Source organism: Alosa pseudoharengus, unplaced genomic scaffold (genome assembly GCF_046254945.1).
Source record: "Alosa pseudoharengus isolate Yale_2024_CS ecotype anadromous, Long Island Sound unplaced genomic scaffold, YU_APseudo_1.1 YU_APseudo_1.1_scf_17, whole genome shotgun sequence".
In the NCBI taxonomy this organism is placed as follows: domain Eukaryota; kingdom Metazoa; phylum Chordata; class Actinopteri; order Clupeiformes; family Clupeidae; genus Alosa; species Alosa pseudoharengus.
This window is the reverse complement of record NW_027468640.1, coordinates 22,829,019-22,849,674: the sequence shown is the minus strand read 5'-3', so window position 1 is coordinate 22,849,674 and position 20,656 is coordinate 22,829,019. Positions and strand designations below refer to the sequence as shown.

Genomic DNA, 20,656 nt, shown 5'->3' with positions numbered 1-20,656 from the left:
ATAGCCTGGAGAAATGAAGAATTGTGAGTTCAGATGTAGAGTGTATGTGCTACCAGTGCTACCATGTTGAATGCTATATAAATGAGTTAGCAGCTATAGTGAATACGTCGGCCTCCTGTGCTTTCATTACTTTCAACATAACAGCTTGCTTGCATCACAGCTTCCACAGCCAAGATAAAGCACTCAAGAGTCTAAACACATCTGTGTCAACTCTGCAAGACTTTCAGTGTCAGAGGCGGAACAGGATATCATAGCTCAGGTTGTATTAGCATGTGGAGCAGGAAGTGGTGAAATAATGAACTTGTTTTATAAGCACATTTTCATACTGTTTATTAGTCCTTCCTGATCCTGACACCTGAATAGAGCAGTAACGCCTGAGGTAAAGGGATTCCCCTGACAAAGGGGTAAGTAGAACACAAATTCTGTCAAGATGTGTAAACTTATGAGCACTAGGGCTACAACAATTAATCAATGAATCTCTTCCTCTGGTAGAAATAGATCGTTGTTGTTGTATCATCGAATGCTCTTGTTTGTTCTTAAAAACGTCTCACTTTAATTTTCGCTCTGATCTCTGTGCATACTGTTTACAGTTTTCTCGTTGGATACACATACAGTACTACAACATTGAATTAATGCTCTGATTTTAGTTACAGGTCACAAATGTGTGATAGTTAGGCTATATCATATACAAACAAAAACACACACAAACGAGCTTGTGCATCCTTAACAAAATATGATTTAAATGGTTACTGGAAATCTGAAGGAATTTAAACAGCTGCCACCAGCTTTTTTTTCTGGTATTGTTTGTAAATGAGCATTCATAAGTTATTTAAATCATTTAAGTGTTTCTGGGCAGAGAGTGAAATGATAAAACTCACTCCGAATGGTGAAGCATTGAGGCTTGTTGTATAAATAAATACAATTGAATTTATAAATAAATTATAAATGTTCCAAGAATGCTAAGGGCTAACTGAGCCATTAGCTTCAAAAGTGTGATGTCAACCATATAAGTGAGAGCTGGGCTGGTGCGTAGCTGCCTCACTTCCTCTCTCACAGGGAGGGGACTTAAGTAAACACGCTTCACCGAGAGAGAGGGAGAACACTCGGAGGAGCCTGTTTGCGGAGAGCAGATAACCTGAGAGGGAAGTGTGTGAGGCAAAGTTGTAGTTTTGGAAACATACGAGATATCTGAGACAGATTATAGGGCAAAGTATATTTGCAAAAGCAAATACGTGAGAGAAAGTGGAAGGAAGAAAAACAGACCCAGAAGGCAAGTAAGTTATGTGTAACTTGATGAATTATCCATTTCATAAGGAAATGAAGGGAAGAAAGTCAAACAAGAATAGTTTTAATAGTGAATAGTGCTAGTATACTGTGTTTCAATGTGTTATTGACATGCACAAATATGAACATGTTTTTGTGTAGATGTTGGAAGTCTTATGTATAGCAGATTTGCATGGACAGAACTCTACATCACCCTTGGCAAACACATTTGCATTTTTTTTCATCTCTTCTGTAACTAATGACATCCACAGACACACAGACACGCAAAGCAGTGAATAGCCTACATGACATGAACCGGCTTCTCTGAGCAGAGAAAAGGGGAGTGAGTGAATGGAAAAAAAATATTTGTGTGTGTGCATGTTTACAAAGAGAAAAGAGAGAAAGAATCACGTTTCCATAAAATGCCAGCTTTCCATGGCTAATAGCTTTGAAAACTGAAATGATGATCTCTGTAAAAGTTTCAATTTCTTTCTTAGGGTAATTCCATTGCAGTTTGACAATTACAAGGTTACTGTGAGGGAGAGGTCACCTTTTCATCGTGTTTCCCAGAGATATGTCTTTGTCTATGCCTATGTCTAAAACACTTAACTGGAGATCCTTTTTCGACAATGAGTATATGATGTAATAGAAGTTATTTTGTGTGTATGAATGTATCATGTCATGGAAGTTAGAACTTTGGATACTTCTTCACTTGGTGTGTGTATGTGTATGTGTGTGTGTGTGTGCGTGTGCATGTGTGTGTGCGTGAGTGTGTGTGTGTGTGTGCGTGTGTGTTTGGGGGAGGGTTCAGGCCCTCCCCTGCAGGTATATAGATACTTTCATCTACCAGCGGATTTGACGGACATTCACTTACTGTCCAAATACTTTCCATGCAGTCATAGTATCAGATAACATTGTTTGTTATTTGTGGACAATTCCTTTTTGTCAATGTTGCGTTGTTGAACAGTGTCACGTTGCTGTAGTATGGCTTTCACCAGAAACTTGGTGTGTGTGTGTGTGTGTGTGTGTGTGTGTGCATGTGTGTGTGCGTGAGTGTGTGTGTGTTTGGGGGAGGGTTCAGGTGAGGGACAGGCCCTCCCCTGCAGGTATATAGATACTTTCATCTACCAGCGTATTTGACGGACATTCACTTACTGTCCAAATACTTTCCATGCAGTCAATGTATCAGATAACATTGTTTGTTATTTGTGGACAATTCCTTTTTGTTAATGTTGCGTTGTTGAACAGTGTCACATTGCTGTAGTATGGCTTTCACTAGACCAAGCTCAATCTTTTAAGATTGAGCCGCAGGGCGAAAAAGAAGTCGCCGGCAGATTAGGCTGGGTTCACCCAGCCTAACGTTGCTGTGGGAGAGGTTACCTTTTCACTGAGATAGGAATGTCTGATAACTTGTGTGCTTATTTGTGGACAAGTCAGGAGACATTTCTTTCATGTGCAGATGGATTACAAAGTGACTGTGGCAACAGGTACCTCTGAGTACTCTGGGACCAACAACTACATATACATCACTCTGGTGGGAGAAAAAGGAGAGAGTGAGAAGACTGTTCTCGATAACCCCGGGTTGGACTTCTGTCGTGGTGCTGTAAGTGCTTGAGTGAGCTCACCCCATACTCATGTGTGTCAATAAGTCAATGTGCTAAGAGTTCCGCTCAGTTGCAGACATCATTCTTGCTTGCTTGGTAATGTTTTTTTTTTTCTTCTCGAAGTGGAGGAAACCGCATTCTCTTGTATGTTACTTAGTAAAGGATTTATTGCATCATGCCCTTGACTACGCGATGCGTTTCGGCGTCAAGCCGTCTTCGGTGTAACAAGACCACTTTTTTTTCCCCCTTCTCCTCACCTCTAACTTAGGTGGATCAGTACACCGTCACGACTTCAGCCTCACTGGGGCAGTTGCTCCTGGTGCGTCTAGAGAAGCAGCGTTATTTCATCGAGGATAATTGGTTCTGTCGTTACGTAACAGTCGAGGCACCGGCGGGGGGAGACGCGCTGATCTTCCCCTGCTACCGCTGGCTAGTGGGGGATGTGAAAGTGGAGCTCCGTGAAGGCACAGGTCAGAGCTGAAGTAATTTCCCCTTCACAAACATTCTGGTCATAATGCAACCAGAAAGGGTTTAACTTCCTGTGCCTTCTAACCACTCACTGCTGGGTCATTCCGTGTGAAATCACCCAATTTCAGCACAATTTGGCAGGTGACCCTCTCCGAAAAAATCTGAAAAAAATCACAGGTGTTTGTAGACCAAATCCATGCATAGATCTTAAATAGTATATCTGTATAACTAATCGTTGCGAAACTACAGCCCTTTGAAACTTCAAGTCATTTTAAGCATTGTGGTGAACAATCCTTTTTGTTCAACTTCCAACATTATTGGCTCTTTTGGTATTTCACACACATTAGTGAAACTATGTGAATAGAAGTACATTTTCCTGTTGAATTAAGAAATCCAATCGGATCAGACGTATCTTGTGTACTTTCCCCTCTGGAAAGCTCTGAAAATGGCTATAAATTCATAATGTGAAAAGACATCATCACCTTTGAGGGCTTCTCATTCAAAAAGTATGTGACACAAATTCATCAGATTTTTTTCCTACTCATGTATGTATTATAAGGTCCTGTCCATGCATTAACTTTGGTTGTTATAATTTTCATATTTTCAGAGCATTTTTTTAAAATTGGGCTTGATTTTCAAAAAGCCTGTTTTCATCTTCTCATTTCACCACGTGGACAGTTAACAGGATTTTTTTTAATTTTACCATATATCATTCTGTATGTGAGGATCATCTGCCCAAAATTTGGGCTTGTTGCTGAGTTTCTTCATTGAGAAGATTTTTTTAAAATATTGTCTATAAATCCACTGAATTTGTACTGGATCTGCAGTACCACTTTGCACCACACGTGGTGCTCTTTTAATACAATGGAAGTCAATGGAAGAGTAAGAGAGTCACTTGTTTGCTGCACATATCCAATCTAAACACACAGTTTATGGTTCATAGTTGAATTGGTCCAAATAATTATTGCAACATGAACAACATACTACTCATACATAAATCTTATTTAGAGAAAATAAACTGATAAAGTAAATTATACACACATAAGACTGACTGGTCATCATACATGCAGCAAGAGGATTTAGCATAATTACCATCTTTGTAATGAGTTTTCTACACCAGCTTCAACCTATCAGTGCCTATGTGAGCACTTTAATAATTTCTAGCCAGCTGGTTAGGCAAAGTCTATATTCATCGTCATGCTTGGGATGCAGTCCTCTGTGATACATAAACAAAGAGCATCAAGATGGAGATCAGTGCTTTAACAAACAATCAAACAATGGGTTTCTAAAATTCAGTTCATCAAGGTATTTCACTTGATGAAGATGACCATGAGTGTTTCCATCACAAGTATTCATGACAAGGTTTGAGGACTCGTGGATCCAAGAGGCATTTGTAAAAAGATGATAAATCTTTAGTATTGATTTTTCTGCATCTGACAATGCACTGAATTTTAGAAACCCCTTTTTACTTGAACCATATGAACCATAAACTGTGTGTTTAGATTGGATATGTGCAGCAAACAAGTGACTCTCTTACTCTTCCATTGACTTCCATTGTATTAAAAGAGCACCACATGTGGTGCAAAGTGGTACTGCAGATAAAGTACAAATTCAGTGGATTTATAGACAATATTTGTAAAAAATCTTATCTCAATGAAGAAACCCAGCAACAAGCCCAAATTTTGGGCAGATGATCCTCACATACAGAATGATATATGGTAAAATTAAAAAAAATCCTGTTAACTGTCCACGTGGTGAAATGAGAAGATGAAAACAGGCTTTTTGAAAATCAAGCCCAATTTAATAAAAATGCTCTGACAATATGATAATGTTAACAACCAAAGTTAATGCATGGACATGACCTTATAATCCATACATGAGTGGGAAAAAAATCTGATGAGTTTGTGTCACATACTTTTTGAATGACAAGCCCTCAAAGGTGGTGATGTTTTTTCACATAATTAATTTATAGCCATTTTCAGAGCTTTGCAGAGGGGAAATTACACAAGATACACCTGATTTGATTGGATTGTTTAATTCAACAGGAAAATGTACTTCTATTCACATAGTTTCACTAATGTGTGTGAAATACCAAAAGAGCCAATAATGTTGGAAGTTGAACAAAAAGGATCGTTCACCACGATGCTTAAAATGACTTGAAACTTCAAAGGGCTGTAGTTTTGGAACCATTAGTGATACAGATATACTATTTAAGATTTATGCATAGGTTTGGTCTACAAACACCTGTGATTTTTTTCTGATTTTTTGGGAGAGGGTGACCTGCCAGCCACTGGGTGATTTGACACGGAATGACCCTGCTTGTCTATCTCTCCTCCTTTTTTCTCACACTCGCTAGTTTGCACGTACACTTTCTCCAAACTCTCTTAATTCCTCTTACAGCTAAGAGGCTGACAGACGACTCTTTGCCTCAAATGTTGACTCACAGAAAAGCGGAACTTCAGGAGAGACAGAAGACATACAGGTCATCCCTCATCATGCCCCACCTTGTTCTACAAATAAATCAAAATACATTTCTGTACAAATGTAATCTGATTGAAAACAAGTTCCAAAAGGTCACGTGTTTACTTTTTTAGACACATTGGATGTGCGTGTTTGTATTTTTATCTGTATCTGTGCATGTCTGACTACATTTCAGATGGCAGATGTGGGCCTTAGGGATTCCGAAATGCATCGATGCAAAATCAGAGGCTGATCTTCCACAGGATGTTCGATTTGACAACGAGAAGCGTAGTGACTTTGAGGGATCACTGCATTATGCGTAAGGGGACCGGCCTTCTCTGGACTCAAATGCTGAAACTGCCCAAACTGTTCTTCCATTGTTGACATGCCGTAAATGAAATTAATTCTGCACACTTGCTTTAATTTACGTCTCTAGCTTTACCCTTCATTCTCTTTTGTAGGCTTCTTGAACTGTCACTGAAGAAGCTGGCTATTAAATTTGGAAAGTCTTGGAATGACCTTGATGATTTCAAGCGCATATTTTGGAAGCTGAGGAGTCCCATAGCTGGTATGTCATACAACATCTTGAACCTTTTGTACTGAGTAAGGTATGGAAGCTGTGTAGCCTTTTCCTGCAAGTACATGAGATTGCCTCTTCCATGTTCTATTTGTTTTCCCTTCCTAGAGTACACCATGGATCACTGGAGGGAGGACTGGTTTTTTGGGTATCAGTTCTTGAATGGATGCAATCCAAGAATGATAACGCAGATCCGGGAGTTACCCTCTAACTTCCGTGTCACTGGAGATATGGTGCAGGCCTCTCTGAAACCCAACACCACACTGGAGAAAGAGATGAAGGTGCTGCTCGTTATCTGGCTTTGTTTGTGCTGCGGGCCCTAGAGTTTGGCAGCAAAATTCCTCTCAAATATAGGTCATTTATTGGCAGACCTGTGTAAGATTAAACGTTCTGCTATGCTTTGAATTTTGGCAGGGGGTACATTTGAATGACAATAACAATCTGTAACGGCTTAAGTCAGATTTACTTATCTGTCAAAAAATACCAAATTCCCTGTATTGGTAGAGAAGTGCATTATATTTCTGTATTGAGAAGGAGGCCCTTGTGCAAAAGTACGTCTCCTTCCATTTCCGCAAGATATTTTTGCCCTGAATGTTTAATTGTTTCTCCTTTTCTATGTGCTGCTGAAGACAACCAAACAGGAAGTTTAGTCTCAGTGTCTGAGAATGGCCAAATTAAGTGATCAGACCTTGAGCGCTGGTGCCAAATAACCAGTGGGCTCATTTTTTTGCAACATTGTACATGGTGCTAAATGGGAGGAAAAGATTATTACGCATTAAACATTATCCGGAGGCCAAGTAAATTAGGAGACCTTGGAGTAAGCACTAAGAACTAATTTGATTCAATGACTAGGTAGGTAGCATGGGTAAAGCCGAGCATGACAAGTGGAAGTTGTCCATATTAGGGTGCTTAGAGTTGTTAGAGCTGTGCTCTTGAAGAGATGTATCAAGAGATCCTTGAATCAAGAGATGTAGAGCTGTTCCAGCTTGGGTAGCATTTGGTTGCTCTTTCCATCAACGTTTCATCAATAACAGTACAATAATTTACAATAGCTGCCAATAACTTACAGTACAGTTTTCATAGGAGATGTTACATTTTGCCTTTTCAGTAGCTCAGTTGACTCGCAGTGGGAGACTCGTTGGTCTTTACTTGAGCAGGTCTGCAGGTCTACACAAGGATTAGCAGCATAAAAAAGTTTGTTTTGGGGGTCTGTCAGCTTGGTGAAGTTGTCCTAACTAAACACATTCATTATTTCTGAATGACATTAAGAAGTAGCACTTAATTATACATGCCCTGTTAGCTTGTCCTATTAATAGCGAGGACTTAAGCATGAATGAACAATGAAGTTATCTAGGAAGACAACATTAATTTGTTAATTAGAGACTAAATTGACTATTTGGAGTTGTTCCCTGTGATATTCATGTGTTTATTTGCTTGATGATAAGATATTTATGGACTTCCAAAATTACAGTAGAAAATAGTTTTCAATTATTTCATCAACTGCCCAGTGTAGGTTTATGGGCTTTTGCCTTTATTCAGATAGGATGGTGAAGAGTGACAGGCAGCAAGTGAGAGAGAGAGAGAGAGAGAGAGATGGGGTGGGATTTAAGCCCGAACATGGTACTACAGACAGTGCAGTTGTTCGCACCACAGATCATATTATCCCTAGATACTGATTTATTTTCAAATTAATTGTGTGTATGTCTTATCATGCACTCATTCATCCATTTGTGATTTCTCTCAATTGCAGGCAGGTAATGTCTATCTGGTGGACTATGCCATAATGGACGGCATCCCTACAAACGTTATCCGGAACCAACGGCAGCACATAGCTGCCCCTCTGTGTCTGGTGTATGAACATCCGGAGCACCGTCTCATCCCCATCGCCATCCAGGTCAGACCCCACAACAATCTCTAACACGGCGTCATACTCTGATGGCACAGCTTAGCAGTATGAGGCCTGTATGTAAGTAGAGCATGAGCAAACAAAGACCTTTTAGGCAAGTCCCCCCACTGGGCAGCCATCTTGCTACGCACTTTGGGCAGGCCTTGGTCAGCTATTTTGTGCACACTGCGTGTGTGCAAGGCTTCACGACACCAAACTGCGAGATCACAACACATGATTGGCACGATCTGTTTACATGTCGACTTTTGGCAGTGGAAGCGATGAGATAAGTGTGGACAACTGCCACATTGCCGTTACGAACTAACCCCATACATTTCTATGGAGGATTGTTTGAGTGCTGTGTCTCCTCATTAGATAGTGTCTGGATCAAATATCTGATACACAGGTAGAGGCCTCTTAAAACCCACCAACATCTCCAGACATCACAGCACATATGCATGTCATATACACTTCAAAAACAATAAAAGTAATTATAATAACAACCACCTCCCAATTACCAACATCCAGAGATAGACCCAAGATATATAAAGATTCAAACTTATCCATAACAGACCATCAGACTCTGATATCCTTCCTTGTATAGTGTTTGACAAAATGTGTGCATTGGGCAGCATCTATTATTTGCTATATGCCACAACATGTGTGACTGAAACCAACTCCAAGTTACTTTCTCTCTTCTTCACCCAAGCTTGAGCAGAAGCCACGCAGACACACTCCTGTCTTCCTGCCCAGCGACCCTCCGCTGGCCTGGCTGTTGGCTAAGATGTGGGTCCGCCATGCAGAGTTCCAGATTTTCCAGGTGTTGTCCCATTTGCTCCGGACTCACCTGGTGGTGGAGGTCTTTTCTATTGCTACACTGAGGCAACTTCCTGCTGTCCACCCCCTGTTCAAGGTAAGTCATCTTCTGCATGAATCTGCAATCTTTAAAGATTGTGGTAATATAAATGTGGTAATATAAACTCCAATATTGTGGTAATATAAACTCCAAAGGCATATTATATTCAGGAGTCTTTTATCTATAGCGGGTGAATGAGGTGAAATATCAGAAAAACAGATTTAAAACAAGAGCAAATTTGTGATACGACTTGCAGGCTATGACCCAAATGCAAACCAGATATATGCAGTTATTCAGGTTTTATTTTGAAGTTCTCAAGCAATCAAAGAAAATGAATCAAAGTACAAAAGATACCATCCAAACGAGAGGCTCAAACATCGACAGTTTAAAAGGGTCAAACGCAAAAGGTCAAAAGCACAAAAGATTTTACAACCAGAAATTCAGGAACAATCTGACAAAGAACGTCAAAAACACTGACATTGGGCAAGAGCTAACAACGTACAGGGGAACTCAGTACAGACGACATGCAGATGCAGGTGTGTACAAAAAGTGGTGGAAAAACCAGGGAGTGGCACAAGACAGGTGGAGGCGGGGTTCAGACCACAACAGCATGCATCAGAACAACACGACATGACAGACAATAGGCCTAGATCTGAAGTTCGCCCACAAAAAGGACCCAAAGCTGCCATCTTTGCCCATTTAAAGCAACACCAAAGAGTTTTTTGTACCTTAAAATAATGTTTCCAAAATCGTTTCAGTGGTTCATCAACTCGTAGGGTGAACGGCAATTCTGCATTCGCATTGCGGCCCTCTATCGGCTATGTAGGCTAGGCTAAGTTTGCCAGATCGGGTAGCGGATCTGTAGTTCGATGGAATGAGACATAAGAAACTACAGATTTGACTTGCATCTGATGTCGCAATACATCATACTTTTATAACTCATGCAAAATAGCCTATTCTACCGTCTGTGGACATTGTTATTTGCAAAGCCGGTGCTGGATAAACAAATAGCGTGCGTGCGACAGAGGGAAAGTTCTTTGGTGTTGCTTTAAGGAGATCCAAGTGTTAACCAAACCAAAATGTGGCTACCGGGTACACTGGCTATGTCATTAATACATTTTCGCCACCTACTGGCAAATGCATAGAACACAACAATCCTATGGTTTGTGTACCCATGTAGTCTCATTTTGTTTTACAATGGTCGCCGCATTAATAAGGCAAATAGAGAGAGATGTGAATACGTTGTGCCAATCATGTGGTATGTTGTGAATACATTGTGCCAATCAAGGGCGTAGGTTTGGTCTGAGCTTTGGTGGGGACACTACCCACTAACTACCCACTAACATTCAACTCTTTCACCAGACACTATAGATATATAAAATGATTAAAATGTGCTACTGTCCAACTACATGATTAAAATGTGCTACTGTTCAACTTGATCTAACTACACTGTGTAGCAGGCTTGGAATTTCACCATTCTGGGGGCAAGGCCACTTGGCCTTCAGTTGGGCATATTTGGTGGGGGGCACAAAGGCCACATGTCAGGGCACCAAGGCCAAAGTTAACTATACAGTAGTAGGCTATAAAAATGATCAAAGTTGTATTTAGCCTATTCACTGCAGTAGACCTGCATCACTGTATGAAACATTACAAAAACATGAAACATGACATATTACATATAACTGTAAATCATCTGATCATCTAATAAAAACAGATATCTAGGCTATATATAAAATGTATTTTATATTTGGCCTGCTGTGAAATCATGTATTGAACAATTTAAATTTAAGCACAGCTCAGCTTTAAGAAACTCAAATAGCCTAGATGCATGCTTAGCATTTTGTGATTATTAAGGCTACTTTCACAAACTCTTAGTCAGTTGTCCTCTGTTTTACCAATATCTAGGCGATATTTGTAACATTTATTTTGTATTTGGCCCGTTATGAAATAATGTGGAACAATTTAAACACATTGTAAAACTTAAAGCCCAAATTTGGAGACATCCATGCATGTCGAAATTTACTGCAAATTCAAAACTGGATTACTCTGGAACGGCTAACTGTACAGGCAGGGGCGTAGCACCAAATTCTGGGCCCTATGCACAAGTGGTGGCCATGGGCCCCCCCCCCCCCAACCAACCAACCAACCAACCACCAGCTGTAAGCATGAAGCATGAGGTTCACAACTAACTACACATTGAATTAATCCATAGATATATACACTAGATGTCGCCTTGACTACTGCTGTTCATTGGAACGAATGCGTCAATCGAGACGCCATCTTGCTTCAGTGATCCACTCCTCTATAATGCATTAGCGTCAATCTGGGCAAAGATCTAGCGAAAATAAAATCACCATAAATCGTCAAAATCTCAAGCAATTATCTAGTTTTTTGGGTTGTTCCAACTGACAGGCATGTATTTATGGTTGAGTCTAGAGAAAACTAAGCTTAAGACGATAATAAAGATACATTTTACCCGTCTAGCCCCATAGACTCCCATTCATTCTGCACTAGCTAGCGGCGGCCCCTAGAGGAACAATGAGTAAACTGCAACCAAGTTCGATACAATGAAAGTAAACAGGCTCTTCGTAGACAGGCTCTGGTTGAGGCCACATACCCCTCGTCTCGTTTACTCATGTAAGTTGTAATCTCACCAGAAGTTGCTGTAGATCTGTAGAACATTTACCTCTGCTACTACATAGGCTACGCCAGTCGTTACTTTTATAATCATGGGTCAGTGCCATGGGCAAACGAGATGTAGCTGAATTCATAAATGACAAAGCCATGAGAAAGGTGATTTTCTTACGTTTCAACAACAAAGAAGCCGATCTGCCATCATTGTGAGAAGTTCCCAAATTTGTCGCTAATCGTTAAAAGGGTTTTCTATCGCTGGGGATGGCCAAACGTCGCTAAATAGGTTACGCTGACAATACAGGAGAACTAGTTTAGCGCTTCAGATCCCTGTACCAAGATGGCGGCGGTGTTGACGCATGCTGAGAAGCAGAAGGCGACATCTAGTGTATCTATGGAATTAATCTAACAACTCTTATATGTACTGTATAACAGAAAATAATCGTATTACCCAAGACGTCACTGAATTTCTGTTTTATTTGAAGAATGTTTAAAAGCTAGAACATGAAATGAATGAAAACACTTTTGGCTGAGAGAACAGCTATCTATACAAATTGAGCACTTTTGGCTGAGAGAACAGCTATCTATAGCTAACTGAGTGTGATGCGTTTCACAAGTTAGCTTTGCTACTAATTTGACAGCCTTTCCTCATGAACCTATATAACATTGAGCCTACTAAGTTAAGCTATTAGCTCATAATAATTTTCGAATTAGTAGGCTATTGAAATGTTGTGGTAGGCATAAATCAGGCATCATGTTATGTCTAATTTTGTGTTAATGCTGTTTTAACACTGATAATCGCGGATTTGCGGTGGTATTGAAGTGTTTTGTAACCTTCAGGAGTTCATTTCATTTGTAGACTATTGCTTTCACATTAGGCTCACCTTTCTTGGGAAAGAAGGCTGTTAACACTTGTTTTCCCTCATTTCTTTTCTTTTCTGGGAACCGGATTTAGCTTTCTTAGACTTAGACATCTTCACACCGTGACCGTCTGCATTGCCGCTTTGGCAGAACAAATGAACGTTACTTCAAAAATGCACCTAGCAGGGGAAGGCGGACTGAACCATTTCGTGCAAGGGAGAGGGTGCCTGCCCTCAAACAATGTTGGCTTGGACACAATTTAATACATCAATCAACTGATGCATTTACCCGAAATATTTGCATCTATATTAGTTAATAACATTTATTAAGATCTTTAAATTAAGGAAATTATTTATTATTAAGGAAAATAAAATTCAACTCCTTAGGGGCCCTCCCCCCACTTGGGGCCCGGGTAATTTATTCCCACTTGTCCCCCCACTATGACGCCCTTGTGTACAGGGGACTGCTTTACACCTTTGTGTTCGGTAAGGTCTGCTGTTTTTTTCTGATATGTGGTTTGTCATGTGTTAAAAGAAGGGTTCGTGAAGTATTCCACTGAGATGAATGGGTAGGGAGATCATGGACGCAAAACCTTCAGTAGAATGTGATTAAATTGAATTATATTATTTACTTTTCTCGCGAACCGTTCAACACAGCAATTATCGGCTAACATCGTTTAAAAGCTGAGAAAAAGCTCTTTCATGTGATACTTGTGATGTCTGTGTGATGAATAGGCTACTTCGCGAGTAGTTCAACTGAGAAGAATGGGTGAATTTGGACGCACTTTCTTGCGCTGTCACTTTCTCCACTGCGTAAAAGACTAAATTAATTTGCGCTGTGAATGCTAAGACTATTTTGACAGGCCACAGGCTAAATAAAAATCGCTATTAGTAGGACACAAAGCAGAATATTGAAAGAAGGGGGCACCAAGGCCACCTTGGCCTGTAAACCTATGATTTTCAAAGGGGCTTTACGGCCAACGCAAGGGGCTACGACGGCCATGGCCGTCGTGGCCACCGTGAAATTCCTACCCTGCTGTGTAGCCTACATAATCTGATTTTATGTAGGCTACAGATATGTAGGCTATATTTAACATTTATTTTCTATTTGGTCTGTTATGAAATCATGCCCATTTAAGCACAGCTCAGTTTTAAGAAACTTAAATACATGCATGCTTAGCATTTTGTGAAAAGAAATCATTAAGGCTACATTGACAAACTCTTAACCGTGAGCTGCCTGTATATTCTCTGATTCTAATATACAGATATCTAGGCAATGTAAGCACAGCTCAGAAATGCAGCCGAAAGACCATGTTGAATTTTGCTATAATTTATTTCAAAACCGGATTACTCTGGAACAGCTATACACGGGAATGCATTACACCTTTGTGTTCGGTAAGGTCTGCTGTTTATTCTGATATATGGTTTGTCATGTGTTGCGTGAAGAGTGTGTAGGCCTACGATATTCCACCGAGACGAATGGATGTGGAGATGGGCGCAGAGAATAATTATTAAATCTCTTGAAGTTATTTTTCTCACGAACTGTTTATCACAGCAAACAGTGGCTAGCTAGCACCGTTTAAAAGCTGAGAAAAGGCTCTTTCATGTGACACATGTGTGATGAGTAGCCTTACTTCTCGAGGAGTTCAACAGAGAAGAATGTGTGAATTTGGACGCACTTCATGCTTGTAGTGAAGTAGCCTAAAGTAAACTTCAAATCAGCGCGATTTAGGCTACCCTTATAGGCTACTGCACATTACAAGATCTACGTGCGTCAAAAACACACCCTTTCTTCTTTGTTACATTGCTCCGGAACTGTTCATTGCAGCGAGAAACTTGTATTGCGTGACAGAGCAGAAGTGGGGCATTCCAACGAGACTACGCACTTGTCTGTACGATCCGCAGCACTGAAGTGAGAAATTATTTAACTCTTTGTGTAGCGCATGTGAGCGTTTTTTCCCCCATTTCAACCTGAATATTGGTGGGGACATTTCATTCGTAATTTGACATTGGTGTGGATACGTCCTTCGGTCCCCACGCAAATCTACGCCCAGAGGCGCACCTTGTCAATAGACCTCTGAAGTTCGCCTACAAAAAAGCTGCCATCTTTGACATCCGGTATCTGGCGATTTTTCCTATGGGAAAATAACATGGGGATTTTGAATAATCGCACCTGTTAAAGTCTCGTGGGGATGAAAAAGTCTGAAATGCAGACGTTTTCCTGAACACACTTTTGTCCTCTGCCTTCGAGTGGATACTGTGATCTCCGGTAAGTGAAGGCGGCACACTTAGATGTTTGCTACTCCAGAGCTAACTTTCAATGCAACTTGCCATAGGTAGTTAGCTTCAATTAACAACCGGATCTCCTTATATGGGCAAAGATGGCCGTTTTGGATCTTTTTTGTAGGCGAACTTCAGAGGTCTATAGGCAAACCAAGCAACTGCTTGGAGCCCCGAGCCGCTAGGGGGCCCCCGACCTGGTCTCAGCGCGTTTGCCGGTGGGTCAAGCGAGAATTTCGTCCATAGAGATTGAATGATGTATTTTGCGTGCTCCTACCCTATTGTACAAACAGTACGTGCATATGTAGGCCCTATGCTATGGCCTTATGAACAGCGGATCTGTGTTCAAAAAAGTTCAAAGAATCCGCACATATTTAGGCAACTGTGGTAAACGTCAATCGGGTGCAGTGATGGTGCAGTCGGATTTTGGCATTTAGCCTACTCAATGAGGTTATAGTAGGCTTGAACATGGTTTGCTACATCTATACGACAGTAGGCCTAAACTTCAGCTAGCTAGCGGCAGTTACAACTAGTTAAGCAAGGAGCCGATTGACGCAAAGTGCGTCAAAAACACACACCCTTTCTTCTTTGTTACATTGCTCCGGAACTGTTCATTGCAGCGAGAAACTTGAATTGCGTGATAGAGCAGAAGTGGGGCTTTCCAACGAGACTACGCACTTGTCTGTACGATCAAGTATGAAAAGAAAATAATTAAATTAAATCAAATAGCATCATATTTACAGTCTATACTTCTCTAATACGTTCACCTGCTCACCCTACTCTCGTTTGAATTACTCGCAAACCCGTGATCGCATAGATATAGCCAGAGGCGATTCTAGAGTCTGTGGGGGCCCCAAGCAAAAAATCCAAGGGGGCCCTACCGACAAGTGTTATTACCATTATGTTATATCACCATTAGGTTATTATGTTAAATAATAAAAATACAAAAAGCGTATAAAAATTCTTATATTTTGACATGTATCTCAAAAATATTATTTTGAGTGCATGGTGTATGCACTCATAATGATTCTCTACAACATATTTTTACTGCATTGCCATGAACAAAGTAGAGGCAAAAAAGGGGTTTCTTTGTTGAACAAATTGGGATGCAATGTGAGCCTTGAATTGGATGCCATGAAGGAATTTGCTAGGATCTCCAAACCGGATTATGAACATGCTTTGCCATAGACTAGAGAAACACGATAGCGTTGGATTATAAACATGCTTTGCCACAAAAACAGACAAAAAAATCGTAAACGTGGGGTAAGTCCAGCTATATGAAGTTATTATTTTGCTGTCACTTCGTTTGTTTTATAACCCAGAAGGATGTACTTGATATCAAATGATAGCTCTGTGTCTCCTCTTTCATCTGACGTGCGTGGCATATCTATCCGATCACGGGTCCGCGAGTAATTCAAACGAGAGTTATGGGTGTGCAGCGTTGGTTTGTGTACATGACGTTATTCTTTTGCAGTCACTTCGTCTGTTTTTATAAGCCAAAAGGATCGACATTCATGGTACCAATGGATAGCCCTGTGTCTCCTCTTTCATCTGATATGCTTGCTATATCATATATATTTTGTGGCAGAGCATGTTTATAATCCAACGCTATCGTGTGTTTCTCTAGTCTATGGCAAAGCATGTTCATAATCCGGTTTGGAGATCCTAGCAAATTCCTTCATGGCATCCAATTCAAGGCTCACATTGCATCCCAATTTGTTCAACAAAGAAACCCCTTTTTTGCCTCTACTTTGTTCATGGCAATGCAGTAAAAATATGTTGTAGATAGTGTTGCACGGTGTATCGATAGCCTACTAAAAAGGTATAGCGATGCCTTCACGCAAAAAACGATACGATTTCAGACGTTTTTAGAATCGATACTTTATTAAAATAATAACGTTCTGTGTCTGTGTGAACTGCTGCTCTCACTGCTCCTTGCACGCATCTAGGCAAGTGGGCGTGTCAAGCAGGCAGCTCTGAGTGAGTGAGTGCGCAGCCAACGTCAACATAGTTCTTTGCCGACAGTTCTAGGCCTTGAGGATAAAACAAAAGGATACATCGCGAATAGTGAAGGCAAGCCATCAGGTACACAAAGTAATTTAAACGTGTTGAGTCCTAATAATAGCGGCTTATACGTGGTAGCAAATCATGTTATCAAAGAAATAGACGTAATGTAGGAATGCACACAGATATATTGCAACAGGTAATGGTGTAGGCCTATCTGACGAAGACCTGAATGGTTAGAACGTCGTACTTGTACACTGGGCGGATCCAGATATCTTAGGATTTCGCCGTAGTATCGTTTTAGTATCGAGCATCGTGATATTTATGGCAGGTATTGTATCGAAGTCATAATTTTGGTATCGTGACAACACTAGTTGTAGAGAATCATTATGAGTGCATACACCATGCACTCAAAATAATATTTTTGAGATACATATCAAAATATAAGAATTTTTATACGCTTTTTGTATTTTTATTATTTAACATAATAACCTAATGGTGATATAACAGAATGGTGATAACACTTGTCGGTAGGGCCCCCTTGGAATTTTTGCTTGGGGCCCCCACAGACTCTAGAATCGCCTCTGTCTACGCCCCTGGTGCCAATCATGTGTTGTGATCTCGCAGCTGGAGCGAGGTTGGTGTGTCATGATTCGTGAAGCCTTGCGCACGCGCAGTTCTGCCCGAAATAGATGCCCGATAAGTGCCCAAAAAGCGTTGCAATATGGCCGCCGAGTGGCGGGACTTGCCTAAAAGGACTTTGGCTTAGATTGGTACTCGCCTTTCTGTGGTAGCCATATGTCCCAGGGATGTGTGATGAAATTGCAAAAATATGACCTTATAGTGAACATAGGCCTCCTGAAGCCCAGATGTCAAACTATCTATCCATACTATTTGAAAATTATATAACCAATCATCATTTCTATGAAATCTATTTTCACATTTTAAAGATATTGTGTGGTATGAAGTAGCACTTACAGTAATTACACATGCCCTGTTAGCTTGTCCAATTAATAGCGAGGACTTGAAAGCATGAAAAAACAATGAAGTAATCCAGGAAGACAAAATGAATTTGTTAATTAGAGAACTAAATTAATAATCTTTTGTTTTATTTGGTTGAATTTATTATCAGAATGTTCTTTCTCTTGAGTGTATATGTTGTTCCCTTATGATATTCATGTGTTTATCTTTGATAATAAGATATTTATGGACTTCCAAAATTACAGTAGAATGTTGTGGTTTTGGCAGCTGCTGACACCTCATTTGAGATATACTTTGGAAATCAACTGCCGAGGCCGCACCCAACTTATCTCAGCAGATGGGATCTTCAAGCGGGTGAGTCAGAATCACACCATGAACATTCACTACCAAGCTAGTGTGTGACAATATATGAAAAAGATGATAAAATATGTGAAAAGATTATTACTATAATATATACTATTTTTATAATAAAAATATGTGAAATGTGTGAAATACAAAACAGATTACTATTATTTGCAAATGATACAATGTTCCAGTTATCCGTGTGTAGGTGGTGTCAACAGGGGGAGATGGCCTACTGGTATTGGCCCAGCGAGAATACAAAGTTCTCACCTACCGCTCCCTACAGCCTCCGTGTGACTTTGAGGACCGAGGTGTGACCAAGCTGAAAGGCTACTTCTACAGAGACAACAGCCTGATGATCTGGGACGCTATTCAAAAGTACGGTCATCATTTCCGTGAAGGAACCAAATTAATGCAATGTAATGTTTCAACCCTGTATCAACAGTGTGAAATTGTGAAATGTTCTCCTTTCATGATCTTGTTATCTTTTGAATATAATAACTTTCTCTATCTCTCTTTCTCTCTCTCTTCTGGTTATCCTATCTTCCATCTTCATTCTATCTTAAGTTATGTCACAGGGATGATTTCTTTATACTACCCAAATGACCATGATGTAGTAGAGGATGCAGAACTGCAGGCCTGGGTAAAGGATGTGGCTGAGGAGGGCTTTGTAAACGTCCCTCAGTTTGGTCAGTCGATGTCACCGTTATACAGTAGCTCATGGCAGTTGTTCAGCAGCATTGATGAGATACAAATCTGGAAGCATCTTAGACTTCTGAGATGTTGTGTTATGTGCTCATCCTTCAGGGTTATCCTCTGAGCTGAAGACTAAAAAAGAGTTGGTCACTCTGGTCTCAGTGGTCATCTTCATCAGCACAGCACAGCATGCAGCTACCAACAATGGCCAGGTAGGCGCTCTTCCCTTACTGCATACATTTCTGACATAAATGGCGCCAGTTTCAATGGTGTCTGTTGAAACACACAGTCCAACTACAAGCAGCAGACATGAAGTTCATACTTTGGCAATTTGGTTATGCAAACAACAGTATGCCTATAACAGTGAATCCTCTAAAATGTGTAGTATGACTTTGGACACAACTGTCATGTGGAAATAGACAGCAGGAAGCAGGGACTTTAAGTTAATGTTTAGTAGAAACATTTCCATGATAAGTGGGTGGGGAAGCACTGCAGGAAACTGTGTCTGCAAGATACCATAACCATATGGGAATATTTGAGGGTATTAGTCAACATACTGCTGCAACACACCACAGTGGAGAGTGCAGTGAGGTGGGAAGAGAAAGACACGATAAAAGAATGAAACTGGATATCCAAAATAGATTGCCTCATAAACACGCATATACACGGAAGTTATAATGGTGGAAAGAATGGCCACACCACCAGTGTCGTGAGCAATGCTCGAACTATAGGGACACGGAAGAGGGAGACAAGTTTTGTTTAACAAATTAAAAATGACATGTCACATGATCAGTGGCAGCCATCAGATGTTTACAAAAGTGCCCCAATAATGCTAAACTGTCTGTTATCTTTTAATCCCGCCCCATATCAGACAAATGATTTTGATTGGCCGGTAAATATACAGACTGGTGGAAATCTGTTTGAATGGAAGAGGGCCCAGGTGGATATGTCAAATGAAATGAGTTCACAAAGCCACCTGATATCCCTGTGAAAAGCTGAAGAGCTTTAAGGCTCTTAATTGATTGATTCATTATTAATTCATATCATGTGGTTGTGGGGTCCTCCTATGTGTCATTGTTCATTGTTTAGGTACTGTAGGCCTATGGTTACATGTGAAAAGTCTAGTCATCATGTGAGGTCCCTAACCACTAGCACAAGGAATTTGACATCTAAATCTTACTAAGGCTGCACACTTGCTGACTGTTCCCGCAAGTTACTGGCCTGGCCTACTATTTTAGGGTGACATCAATCAATGTGCTTGTGTGTGTATTTCATCTTATTGTTCACTCCCTGATCGTTTCACCCCCTAGACTATATTGTGACATCTTTCAATTCACTTATCATGACTGTGGTGAATATGGTGAATAAACTCTTTTGAGAAGTGGATAAACTCTAATAAGAGGTGGATAAACTGAATTATGAAATTTCAGAGGTGGATAAACTGTGTTTACTTGCGTTTATCCTCCACTACAGCCCTGATTGATCATAATCAGGGCATCAGATAACAATCAAGGCATAATTATGATCGCCGCGCAGCGAAGTGGCGGTCATATAGGTTTAGTCAGATTTTTTTTTTCTTTTTTTCGCATGGCCAAATTTCCGCCAAGGATTCCCGGGACACTGAAAGACCGGGGTACACGAAACTTGGTGGGCATGTAGCCCCGCATGGATAGCATGGAACCATTGTTTTTGTTTTCATCTGTAGCCCCCCCGCTGGACTGGACCCCCGAAAGGAGGGTAGGGCAGACA

General features: G+C 40.5%; 1 protein-coding gene across 3 annotated transcripts in view; it reads left to right on the top strand.

Moving 5' to 3' along the window:
- Nucleotides 1-329: 329 nt before the first annotated feature.
- The window catches only part of alox12 (arachidonate 12-lipoxygenase), a 25,823-nt gene continuing 5,496 nt past the window's right edge, over nt 330-20,656 (top strand). Inside the window, exons 1-13 of one of the 3 annotated variants that reach the window (XM_076288978.1) lie at nt 330-404; nt 2,723-2,866; nt 3,136-3,337; nt 5,736-5,817; nt 5,992-6,114; nt 6,257-6,363; nt 6,481-6,653; nt 8,123-8,266; nt 8,967-9,170; nt 18,137-18,223; nt 18,420-18,589; nt 18,779-18,900; nt 19,019-19,119. In XM_076288978.1, coding sequence (XP_076145093.1) covers nt 2,723-2,866; nt 3,136-3,337; nt 5,736-5,817; nt 5,992-6,114; nt 6,257-6,363; nt 6,481-6,653; nt 8,123-8,266; nt 8,967-9,170; nt 18,137-18,223; nt 18,420-18,589; nt 18,779-18,900; nt 19,019-19,119 — 1,659 coding nt within the window. In that variant the 5' untranslated portion in view covers nt 330-404. Of the gene's footprint in view, nt 405-1,085; nt 1,275-2,722; nt 2,867-3,135; nt 3,338-5,735; nt 5,818-5,991; nt 6,115-6,256; nt 6,364-6,480; nt 6,654-8,122; nt 8,267-8,966; nt 9,171-18,136; nt 18,224-18,419; nt 18,590-18,778; nt 18,901-19,018; nt 19,120-20,656 lie in introns of those variants that run through there. The other 2 variants (XM_076288977.1, XM_076288976.1) reach the window with 2 other exon arrangements.